Here is a 13,251-nt window from a genome sequence, read left to right on the forward strand (position 1 = left end):
CAACATGAGTATAAGGGGGATGCAGGAGGTGAATGAGAAAGGTTTGTAGAAATAAGTTGACGCAAATGTGGCTTTTAGACTCTTCAAGGTCAACAAAGAGGTAGTAATCAAGTGGAAAGTGGGGGTTTGTAGATGGCGACATAGGAAACATTCTACTCACCTCTGAAGACCAAGGGAAAAGAAGAGAAAGACATGCATTCACTTGTGTCCAGTCAGCTAATAATTTCCAGGTCCATTCTTGCCTCTTCTAAGAGAGTTGTTAGTTCAATTTGAAGAACATTTTTTCTGATTTTTAAAAACTAAGCTGAATTAAACCTTATGTGACCAACTGAATTTCAAATAAAGGACAATACTTTCCCAAGCAGGACAATCCCTACAAATCAGTAAAACCCTACCTACACGTTTCACATTTGCAGATCTATTGGATCACAGCCTAGTCAAAGGGTTGGTAAAGATTCAAGGTAGATTGCAATGCAGTCTTTCCATTAGTCCCACAGTGCTACTGTCAAAAATGGCTTTTTAGGTTTTACTGGAATAGCACGATGATGAACTCCACACCATGAGTGTGCTTGTTATGGCCGTCCGACTAGACATACCAATAGTTACAAAATTCATATACGGTTCTAAAGGATAGGCAATAATCAAACGGAGTGTTCCTGATTTTTACAAGCATTCAATTGTGTCCAGACAGCTAATAATTTCCAGATCCATTCTTGCCTTAACAAAGTTGTTTAGTTCATTTTGAAAGATATCTTCTTATCTGATTTCTAAAAACAAAAAATTATCCCAATTAAACCAACCTTCTGACCAACTGAAATTCAAATAAAGAACAATACTCCATCCCAAGCTTCTTTGCAGGAAGAAACCCTGCAAATGAGCAAAAAGATGAAAAAGTGACAGCACCCTACCTGCACTACCACATTTGCTTGTGAACTTGTGTATATCTATCAGATCATAGAATAGTCAAGAGGGTTGGTAGAGATCCGGTAGATTGCAATGCACTCTTTCCATTAGTTCTGCAAGGCTAAGGTCAAAAATGGCTTTTTGCAGTCCTTGTGTTTCACGTGAATGGCACGATGGACTCCACACAAGAACTTTACCTTCCACCACATTGGGCTGCCAAGGGCAGTGGCTTCCACTGCCTAATTCACAGAAACAAGCCTGGTAGGAATCTCCCCACACTAACATACCAAATTTGCAGCACTTGCACTTCAATCAGTCAAGAACCTGCAATAACATCAGAGTACATGAGTCCACTCAAAAAGCAGCAAACCAAGAGCAGATATGCCAAATTAGATGCTTGCAGAGGTCAGATCTTCCTCAGATACTCCCTTTTGAAAAATATCCAGCAAATAACTTACCAGTAGGCTTAGATTTCCACATCCACTCTTGGTTTGGCAAACCCTGCAAAAGAGGAAAATGAGGTTTTTAATGTATAGTAAGACACATTCAATCATCTTTCAGACAGTCCATGGTTCCACTACAGTCATCCATGAAAAAGAATCATCTATCGTGCTTATAATAAGGTATCAAAATGATTGCTCGTTTAAAAATTCCAAATACAATAAAGCATAACCAATGCAGTCACCTGCTGAACAGCTGGAAACCACTGTGCACCCCTAGCTACATCAGGCATTCCATTTGCAGATGGAATCTGTGCGAGCACCTTCACACGAGTAAGGATATTAGATGAAAAGACCTTAAATAGCCTCCCCAAAATTTCAAGCCAAGAGATTTTCACACAAATTCCCAGGAGTGCACATTGAGTTTTTCCATTAAGTGATAGACTGTTCTTTTCCAAATGAAATTTTGATATCTCATTTCTTCAACTTGAAAAAAAAAAGATTCTGGATTCTCCCTCAAACAAAACTAGCCAGAGGTTTTCCACGAAGGAAGTTTTAGCTCGTGACAAATCATTATGTATGGGTTCAGCCGTAGAAACTGTTGGCAGTAACACTACCGCATGAGGTTACAGAACTGGCACAGGATGTGGGAGGATTCTTCCATGGCTACACCGTTTCCTAAGACATCACAAGCACGATCTACTCCTGGTGCATTTGGCTCATTGACTGAGAAAATATGATCAAGAGATACATGTGGGCAATGTTGTGACCCACCTGCAGGTACAAGGCCGACAGCAACAGCAGCCTCAGCAGCCAGGCCAGTCAGGCGATGGGGCTGCCTATGGCACTAGTTGAGCAACTCCAGCCTAGTCCAACAGGCAACCAGGTTGTCTACAGCAGGTTTAGGCCTGGCAGTGGCCATGTGCCCACATGTAGATGCTCAAGGCTATTAAATAAGTTTTACTAGGGCTGTAAGGAACACCATCCTCATCATCGTGGATACAAAGTGGGTGTAGAGTATTAGCTCCCGAGAAACAAGCCAGGAAACAAATCTTCACCCTTACATTCTCAACATGTGTTCAAAGTTCGAAGTTCAACTTCAAACTCTACACTTTGCAGCTTGCTATTAACATATGGTCCATGGATCATGGACCATGTTTGAAGTATGTTATTAACTCATGTATTTAATTTTTACATTCTTAATAGCATTGAGGAGTCGTCCATACTGTTTGCTCAAGATCGTGACCAGTTTGCACTAGAGATTGCCATGAGAGAGGAGCGAAGACAGCAAGTCATCTCATGATGGGAAATCAACGGATGGACTCCCACTTGCAAACCTTGGCTCTTCGCACTATCCCAGGAATGCACTGGTGGTGCAGCCAAGCGCATTTGGAGCATATGCGCAAACATTCACACAAAGAAGACAAATAGGTATACACATTTTGTTCTATACTTTAAAGTAAGAAGCTAGAATCTAGATTCTGACTCACTTCTAACTAGTAAGACTCATGAGTCATAGACTATATATACTTCACCTTCTAATCTTCCTTTTGCGTGCTTGATGTTGCACGTTGAGTCCAGGCCAACTAGATAAGTTGGTCTATGTGAATGCAAATCTTTGGCTATTAGAGGAACTCAAAGATCGATGGGAGCATTGACGGAGCAAAGGTTCTCAAGTGGAAGGCGAAAGCGAATGACAGCATGGTGATCATGAAGCTAGAGCAAGGGATAGCAAATCGACCTTACCTTCACTCAACGGTGCAACAACAAGCATCTGACATATGATTTCCTTCATGAAAAGGAACGCTTTAGACAGGTCAAACGAGCCTAGGCTCGAGCTCTTCTTGCTGCTCCTGAGCCACAGGATGTTGATCTTGACGTACGTTCTCCTCCAGATGTGGAAACTTCTTCCAGTGCGCAGTCGAGACATGGAGGAAGGACTAGCCAACGCGGTCGTGGCAGAGGTCGTGGTAGAGGTCATGGCAAAAGTCGCTATATTGTTATGCGAGAGATGACGCCATCAGACGAGGAGAAGCTACAGAGTTCTACTAGTAGTACTAGTGCCTCAGACACTCGTGGTTCAGGAGAGGGAGATGATAGCGGCTCGCCACTAGAGCAATGAACACTAGCTCCTAGTTTTTGAGCTTTGACATGTCACATGATGATGATACATTATGCTCTTCCTTTTGTTTGTTTTTCGCTACTATGGCATTTTGGTCCTGACTCTTTGGAAATCAAGCTTGAGCCATGGACTTCAGAGTTTAAACTTTGAATAATTCAATGATGAATCCATTTTGGTAGTTGAATTTTGGAGTCTCAACAGGCTTGAGCCGTGGACTATGAAGTTTAAACTTTGAATGATTCAATGATGAATCCATTTCGGTATTTGAAGCTTGGAGTCTCAACTTTTGATGCTTTGAGAGTCAGGAGTTTGTGACTCATTAGTATAGACTCATCACTCTATATAGGATAGAAAGATAATCTTTTGAGAAATACTATGCACTTAGCACAATGCACTTTATGTTTTAAGTTTCAACTTTTCAACTTTCTAGTGGTATCTGAAAGACATACATACATACATACATACATACATACATACATATATATATATATATATATATATATATATATATATATATATATATATATATATATATAATAGTAACAGACAAAATGTTTCGGGAAAAAAAAACTCAAAACGTTTCTTGTGACTATGGGAAATGAGAAAAAGTCAATTGATGAGAAACAAACAAAAAAATACATTGACCTTCAATTTGTCATTTTTTATTTTCTCACAATAAACCACACCATACAATACTAAGTGTACCAACCTTAGCCAAGTGTCGTAGCTTTCAAAAGTGCCCACACTAAGGTTATAAGTGTATAACATCAAAAATCTAAAACTCTAATGTCCTTGGGCATTTTGTTCCCCTAACACCTATACACTTTTTCACCACCTGAAGTGTGTAATCTCCTACAATTGCTACATATATTTCGAGCTGAGGACACTTCTGACTGAAGCACATGTAACGATCAAACCCCCCACAAAACCTTTAAAGAGCACAACTCCGTTTGAAACTATGACAGATTCCGCCACGTATCCAAGAGGTGGAAAAATATAGAGAGGGGGAGAGTAGGGTTTAGAGAACTTTACACATGACACACACTGAGGAGGGAACAGGCCCCACCCCCTTTCAAGAATTTATTCAAGAACAATCCACGGGCTCGCAAATCAATGAATACAAAAGCAAAAAAATATGCTAATGTAGAAACCAATGTCGAAATCAATGTCGAGGCACCAAATCCCGTTGTAGAGCACACCACGGGTATGGCCCACAAGATCTCTCACCGGGCTAGTACCAAATCCAACATACCCCAAGCTAGTAAATGAGGTACACAAGTGATAAGAGTAGATGATAAGGTAAAAAAATGTTCAGCAACAGATTTGACAACCAATCTAGAGTAGAAACAACTCAAAAAGACCAAACAGCAACTATCTTAGGCCGTACCGAGTTGTACGGACCACATCAAGTCCACGTGGCAGTACGGCAACAGCCTGTCGGTACAGAACAGCTGCATGGCAACACGACAACAATGCAGAACAACAACGCGGTAGCGGCAATCGACGCAAGCAGCAATACAAGAGCGACAGTCGACGCAGACAACAGTGCAGCAGCGGTAATCGGCGCAGAGACAACAACATCGTAGCGTTCCGTGTACGAACTGTATGCATCCATACAGCATACGGCCAACTGATGACATGGCACTGGATGACGTCAGCGGCGTTCTGGATCAGCAGCATGCGGCTATGAAAAACTCCAAACTTTGCTGATGATGAAGAGAGGTTCATGCTTGTTTTGTTTTGTTTTCCTCTTTTTCACTTTATACAATAAAATATTATTCAAATAAGGCCAGCTTTTCCCAAGTGCTTTTGTGCTTTGCTTTAGGGCCTTGCTTTTTGGCCCTAGAGTTGCTTTTTGAAAAAGCAACTTTTGCTTTTTGGTCCTGCTTAATTCCCTCTTGCCAGTGAAGCTCTTGGCTCACGGTCAACTCAATTTGACTTTTTGCTTTTCTCTTCTTTTTGCCCAAAACTAGTGCTTTTCCATGTGCAAACCTTATGGTCCCTATCCCCATCATCTTCCACCAATCCAGTGTCCTGGCAAGGGTTCCATCATGTGAATAGTGCTAGGAACGCCAAATAGTTGCATTCCGCACTTGTCCTCAACTCCAGAGCACAAGTGTACAAAGCATATCTATGTTCCAAGTACTAGCCCCATCTAGTAAACTAGTGCATTTGGACATCCCCCATAACTGTGATGTCATCTGCTCATCTGGCAACCTACTACAAAGATTAGACAGAATGTAATCAATAAACAAGTATGCATCATTCGTGTCTACTAGGTATTCTAGGCACTGGCCACGTAATCTGAAGCCCAGTGGACTATCACATGCCATAAATCCAAGCACATCAAAAACACCACACAAAAGTCAGAAATTTAAACAATCATCAGTATGCAATGCATATATAAAGATCCTCCTGTTCATAGATTGTCTTGTCATGGTCGACCATCTCGTCTCATCAGAAACCACTCCTTAGCTATCTTGCTCCCAATAAAACCACTCAGTCAATCATAACCACTCATCTGGGCCATCTAGTCACTATTACCACTCGAGAGTTTATCAATACAGTCATCTCGGCCATCTGGTCTCTCGGACCACCCTACTGTCAAATAGTCATCTCGGCCATCTGGTCGCACTGATTGCCCGACTATCCAATCCAACACAATCATCTAGGTCATCTAGGCACTATGACCGCCCAACTAATCCAAGGCATCTGACACAACCACCCAATGGGTCATCTAGCATCACTGCCACCCAAATACAAATCTTGCTCCTTGGGTCATCTGGTCCGCAACCGACCCAAACTAGAGCATGTCCAATTAACCATTACATAAGCAAAATAACGATCAACTACATTCCAATATATATTTATACAATGAAGAGGGTAGAAGTACAATCCCTCCCTCTTGAATCTGTCTTGTTCTCAAGACGTCTATCTCTGTACTTCAAACACATTTGGACCCATATGCAACCGACCCAAACAAGTGCATGTCCAATTAACCATTACATAAGCAAAATAATGAACAATTACATTCCAATATATATTTATACAATGAAGAAGGTAGAGGTACAATCCCTCCCTCTTGAGTCTATCTTGTTCTCAAGACGTCTATCTATGTACTTCAAACACATTTGGACCAACCGCTTCCTCATAAGCTCGGAGTACTCTTGATAGTCATTAAAGTACTCCTCTGACATCCATTTCGCATCCAATGGCGAATAATTCTTGTATTTCAAGAGAGACTGTCTGACCACTGTCTTTCCTCTTTTCCTCAGAGAATGAAACACAATCTGTTCTGGTTGCAAAATTTCTTCTTGCTTTTCGTTTCAATATACTCACATGGAAGGCATTATGTATCCTCCAATGATCTTGAAGGTCCAACCGATAACATACATCGTTGATCTTCTTTGTAATCTGAAAGGTCCATAATACCTAGGAGCAAGCTTTGGGTCCTTGTGCTCATTGGCTTTAGACTTCCGCAGTCTTGCTTTCTCGAATCTCAACAAGACCCAATTTCCTTCTTCAAATGAGACCTTCCTTCTATGCTTATCCGCAGCTTTGTTTTGCTTTGCTTGAGATGTCTCAATAGCCTTTCGAACCTATGCAAAAGTTTTATCCAAGTCTCGAACAAACTCATCCGCATGGAAGATCTCTTTCTTGGTTCTAGGCACAAGCAACAACAATGGTTTGCCATAGATAATCTCAAAAGGAGCTTTGCATGTAGATGAATGAACTGTGTTGTTGTAAGCATACTCAATCAAAGGCAAATACTTCTCCCATCGATCCTTTGCTTCGAGAGCATAACATTTTTGCATATCCAAGATAATGAGATTTGCAATCTCACTTTGTCCATCGGTTTAAGGATGATAAGCCGAAGAAAAATTCAGTTTTGTTTCCATATTGTGAAAAAGAGCTCTCCAAAAGAAATTGGTAGTTCGAGGATATCTATTCTCCACAATGGACTTGGGCAATCCATTGTGCTTGAAAATCTGTTGAATAAACAATCTCGCCATATGCTCTATGCAAATGGTCTTCTTCACTAGCATGAGGTGGGCTTGCTTACTGAATCTATCAATAATAGTCCACATACCATCATTCCCATTTTCTAACTTTGGTAATCCAAAGATAAAATCCATAGCAATACCCTCCCATGGAACATTTGGAATCCGTAATGGTTGCAATAGTCCTACTGGCTTTCGTCGATCAAATTTGACCTTCTGACAAACCAAACGTTCTCAAACATATCGGTCAATGTCCTTTCTCATGCTAGGCCAATAAAAGTAGCACTTTAAAGCTTGAGTTGTAATCAAGATGCCCCATGCAGGGTGGAGCATGGCATTCTTCCATCACTTTTGGCCTCAAATCCTTTTTCACACATAACCAGGTTTGCATCATAAGAAAACCCTCCTTGATGTTATAGGAGGTTACTAAATCTCCATTCTGCAATTTGTTTCAAATATCCTTGAAATCCTCATCAGTAGCATAAAGATGTTTCATCAAAGTAAAATCTATATGATAATCCATAGAAACCGCATGGCTCATGGGTCTCCGAGATAATGCATTTGCTACCTTATTGTCTTTTCCATGTGTATGCATAATTTGGAAATGAAATTGGACCAAATAATAAGCCCATCTCATATGCTATTCTAACATCTTAGGTTGAGACATGAAGTACTTCAGACTTTCATGATCCGTCTTGATAACAAGCTCAACAACCATAAGATAATGCCTCCAAATCTTCAATGCATGAATGATAGCCTTCAACTCTTTCTTAAAAGTGGATGAGGTCTTTTTGGCTCCTTGAAGTCTTCCACTTTCATAGGCCACAGCATGGCCCTCTTGGTTCACGACTACTCCAATGCAATCTCTTGAGGCATCACATTCAACCACAAAAGGCTTTGACAAATATGGAATAGTCAACACCGGTCTTTTGCTAGTATAAAATTTCAATGCTTCAAAGGATTCTTTTTCAGCTTTAGTCCACCGAAATCCCACGGCTTTCTTTGTCAAATCATGCAATGGAATAGCCACCACTGCAAACCACTTGATGAACCATTTTGAGAGAAGATGGGAAACGGCAACTCTACAAAACGGTAATTCCATTTTTTTTACTAGGAAACGGCAGTTTACTATTTTTATGTAAGCGCAACACCTCCCCCCCCCCCCCCCCAACTTTCCTCTCTTTTAAAGAACGAAGAAAACAATTCGCCCTATTTCTTGTGTTTGGAACAGCAAACTAACATTATGGAACAGAGACACGAATGGCTACTCTCTCCACAATAGAAAAATCTTGGAACTACAATATGGAAACAACTACAAAAATAGCAAGTCTTCCACGATAATATATATATATATGTGTGTGTGTGTGTGTGTGTGTGTGTGTGTGTGTGTGTGTGAAGCAATATTCTAAAAATTGTTGGAAGCTGGAGCTTCCCCCCCCCGGCCTCTGCACGCAATACTTTCCTCCCCCTCCCTTACTTTCCTCTCTTTTAAAGAACGAAGAAAACAATTCGCCCTATTTCTTGTGTTTGGGAAAGCAAACTAACATTATGGAAACAAAGACACGAATGGCTACTCTCTCCACAATGGAAAAATCTTGGAACTACAATATGGAAACAACTACAAAAATAGCAGGTCTTTCACGATAATATATATATGTAAAGCAATATTCTAAAAATTGTTGGAAGCTGGAGCCCCCCGCCCCCCCCCCCCCAAACCCCACCCCTCGGGGCAGTCCCATATCAGCCCCCGTCTTTGCTCCCTTTTTTCAACTCAACCCCCACCTTGCCATGCTCCCGCCCACTTCCCCTCCTCCTTACCCTCTTCCTCATCAAGTGCTTTCAGGATTCGGACATTTTTCTCTGTGACAAGACTCGACAACTCCTGGTCTCGAAACCCCAGAAGGACTCCACGGCAACGCTTCGCCATCCCCAACCAAGGTCACCATCCCTTGCCTCTCTTTTCCAGAAGCAGACTTTCATCACCTCACTTCGACAGTCACTTCTTTGGAGGCCTCCAACTTGGTTTGCAAGATTGTGAGTAACCGAACTGACACGCGGACGGTTCAAAGAGCTGTTACAGACAAGCCTTCTTGGCGCGCCTGGAAAGATCGGTGATATTCATCCCTTGGGCCGTGGCTACTATCAAGTTGAGTTAGATTCGCCTACAACTTTAGACAGAGTCATGTAGCTAAGGCCCACCGCACTGCGTATGGCCCAAGCCTTCTTTACGAGGTGTCAACACCGCTTCAACCCGACGTCCAACCCTTGGCAAGCGTCTCAAGCTTTCCCGTGACGGTCTGCTTTCCAGGTCATAGAATGGAATACCTTCCTCACCTCCCGATGATAGTCGGTGCTATCGAGAGAGTGATGGAATTACCCCCCACCGCAACAAGTTGAGTTCGATTCACTTGGAGCTTCGGACATAGTCATGTAGCTAAGCCCCGTCGCACTGCGTACGGCCCATGCCTTCCTAGCGAGGTGGAGCTTCAACCCAACGTCTGACCCTTGGCTAGCGTCTCAAGTTTTCCCGTGAGAGTCTTCTTTCCAGGTCATAGAAAGGAATACCTTCCTCACCTCCCAGTGATAGATGGTGCTATTGGGAGAGTGATGGAATCCCCCCCCCCCACCGCCACTTTGGTTCTTGCTTAGACGGCTAGGATTCCCTCCATTCGTATCTGCATCACCTCTTCAGAGTCAATGCCTCATGCCACATCATTGTTGGGTAGGAGGACAGCTAGCCTGCACACACACACACACACACACACACACAACCTCAAGCACAGAGAAACGTGAAGATGTACTCAATGAATAATAAAAAGAAAGTACAAGTGAGTACTAAAATGCCTAGGGCTAAGTGCCCAACACACAAAAGTGTGTTCACACGGGGAAAAAAACATGTGTCCAGTCGCAGGGAAAAAGTGCCTGTGAGTAAGCTAGATTCACACCTGAACTAGCCGGGAGTGGACATGACCAACAAACCCCCCTCAAGTGAACGGTGTGAATGGGTAGCAAGGTGACAACGCTATGAATGTTGCCTTGCACTATGCTCGTAAGAGTGATCAAGAGAGATCACAATGGCAAAGATAAACTGCAGTGCCAATGGGAAAAGCAAGCACTATATGACGGGGAAAAGGAGAATCCCCAATGTCATAGTGCTAATGCAAGAGCACAGTAGTACATAAACGCATCACCTGAAATGCATGTCAAAGATCATGTGAACATCAACTCCATCAAATCAAGAGGCATTGCATAATACCCCCCTCAAGGCAAGCATCCAAATGCCAAGTTAAACTGCATGCAATCCAAATCAATGACAACAAGAGAGAAAAGCATAGCTCTGTAACTGCACTAGTGATAAGCATAAGAAGAGGTAGCAAATACACGCATGTGTAAAGGCAACAGGATCCAAAAGTCATGCTTGTGAGACATGCAATGTAAGCTGCAAGATAGAAACTCATCAATGGAGGATCCGATGAGGAAAAATCAGCAATGGTAGGGCTGATAAAAGTAAAAATTCAGCAATGGGAAAAGCCGAAAATCGAGAGAAAAAGTGGGGACTCGAGGTGGGCATCAGCCAATGCTATGAGAGGATGGGTAAACTCTCAGCGATGCCATGATCAGTGGCATGTATGGCAAGTGTAAAGATGCATAATCCCACAATGATCAGTGGCATGTATGGCAAGTGTAAAGATGCATAATCCCACAATGAATAATATACATGTGACATGTCAAAAACATGAGGGCAAGCCAACACTGGCCAAGTGTGTAGAAGCACTCCCAGTAAACATCACATGTGAGAAAGTGACAATGTCAACACTGTAGAAACTCATCAATGGAGGAGCCGATGAGGAAAAATCAGCAATGGTAGGGCTGATAAAAGTAAAAATTCAGCAATGGGAAAAGCCGAAAATCGGGAGAAAAAGTGGGGACTCAAGGTGGGCATCAACCAATGCTATGAGAGGATGGGTAAACTCTCAGCGATGCCATGATCAGTGGCATGTATGGCAAGTGTAAAGATGCATAATCCCACAATGAATAATATACATGTTACATGTCAAAACCATGAGGGCCAGCCAACACTGGCCAAGTGTGTAGAAGGCACTCCCGATAAACATCACATGTATGAAAGTGACAATGTCAACACTGTAGAAACAATCCCGCTGCAAGGAAAACCAGCATAAAAGGCACCTCCAGTAGACATCATATAAGAGAAAGCGTCTAGCATAGACAAGCATAAGGGTTAACAAGCATAAGTGACCATGAGGCATCACCAACTGCATGTGGGCAAGTAAAATCCCCCCCCTGAAATGCATCTGCCTGACAATGCACACCAAGAAGTTCGGACTATAGAGCATAGTCATCAAAAGCAACGGCATCAGAAGACATCTCTGCATGTGATGAAGATATAATGGTCAAGGCTGATACATGTGTAGCCAAATTGGCCTGATATGCACCTATGGAAGAAGATGCCAGCAGCTTCTTTTTTTCACTCTCAATACGCTTCTTGCATTCCTCTATGGTGTGCCCTGTTTTCCTGCAATAATTACAGCACTTTTTCTTTTCAGGCTTGTCCTCTTTCTTGGGAGAATCCGATGGGCTAGGTTTAGGCCCATATCAATTCCCACGAAAGGGAGCAGCCATTGTTGACTCAACGGACATCATGTTGTTCCTGTTGGAACGGGATTGCTCTTCACTGAGCAAGAGAGTCACGAGGTTATCAAAAGTGACCGCATTAGGTGCATTGCCAACCAACAACCGTAGAGTGGTACCAAATGTCTAATAAGAGTCGAGCAAATTACGCAAAACAGTCTGAACAAGATAGCCATCTATCAAGACCTCATCAATGTTAATGAGCTGCCCTCGTAGGTCTTTCACATGCGTAAGGTACTGATCGATAGAGTCACCTTCAAGCATGCGGTCAGTCTCAAGCTTGCTCCGAAGGTAAGCTACACAAGCCTCATTGCGACCTGAATACGCCGCCGCCAAGGTATCCCAAGCACCCTTTGCAATGGTACAAGAACGAATGTGCGGAATGATATGCCTGCGGCACGAGAGAGCAATCAACGCATGGGCCTGAGCATCCCTAGCATCCCAAGTACGCTGTTGCTAGGTAGGAGGAGAACGAGAAGGTGAACCTGCAGGAGGGTAAGTGGGAATAAATTCACCTTCCGCTCGAGCTAGAGGACGCTCCTCAATGCCATTTACATATAGCCATACATTCTTGGCAACCAATACATGACGCATCATATAAGTCCACATAGGGTAGTTATCCCCATGGAGCTTGTCCTCTTGAGATAGCATGCCAAAGAGGTCATTATTACTGTTGGCCATGACAGCACAGCAAATTTGTCACAAGTCACTACAAGTAGGCAATGCCCAGCAAAACCGTAAGAATGCGGGAGATAAATAGCAAGATAATCAATGGACTAAAAGGGAACTCCTTCACCACAAGAAATACATATGCATGTCCCAAATCTGCAAGTGTACTCCACGATGATGTAAATCTGTCAAAGTGTCCACAATGGCATACATATACTGCAGCAAACCACAAATGTATACATGTGCCGTGAAAAACACGATCAGCTAACACCTGTAAGAACTGCAAGTGCTCAAATCCTGGCAAAATCAAAGGTAAATTGGTCGAATGCTGCAAAATGGGCTCAATGTAGAAGAGCCCCAATTTTTAGGCAACCAATTAGACCAAATCTGAACTGGATTTGTCCCTGTAAATCTGCTAAAGCAATTGTCACCTGCACCAAATGCTGTAATGCCCAAAAAATTAGGA

The 13,251-nt window shown here is 42.5% G+C and overlaps 1 protein-coding gene across 11 annotated transcripts in view; it reads right to left on the reverse strand.

Annotated features, from left to right (window-relative positions):
* Positions 1 to 462: 462 nt before the first annotated feature.
* LOC147606272 (flowering time control protein FCA-like) overlaps positions 463 to 13,251 on the reverse strand; it is an 85,625-nt gene continuing 72,836 nt past the window's right edge. For 4 of the 11 annotated variants that reach the window (XM_086792507.1, XM_086792509.1, XM_086792510.1 and 1 more), the window contains exons 19-21: positions 1,589 to 1,654; positions 1,362 to 1,404; positions 463 to 1,227 (exon numbers count right to left, since the gene is read on the reverse strand). In XM_086792507.1, coding sequence (XP_086648633.1) covers positions 1,220 to 1,227; positions 1,362 to 1,404; positions 1,589 to 1,654 — 117 coding nt within the window. In that variant the 3' untranslated portion in view covers positions 463 to 1,219. Of the gene's footprint in view, positions 1,228 to 1,361; positions 1,405 to 1,588; positions 1,667 to 13,251 lie in introns of all 11 variants that reach the window. The other 7 variants (XM_086792502.1, XM_086792504.1, XM_086792505.1 and 4 more) reach the window with 2 other exon arrangements.

The sequence above is a fragment of the Cibotium barometz genome, chromosome 58 (assembly GCF_041138505.1).
Source record: "Cibotium barometz isolate CiBa-2024 chromosome 58, ASM4113850v1, whole genome shotgun sequence".
NCBI classification, from domain to species: domain Eukaryota; kingdom Viridiplantae; phylum Streptophyta; class Polypodiopsida; order Cyatheales; family Cibotiaceae; genus Cibotium; species Cibotium barometz.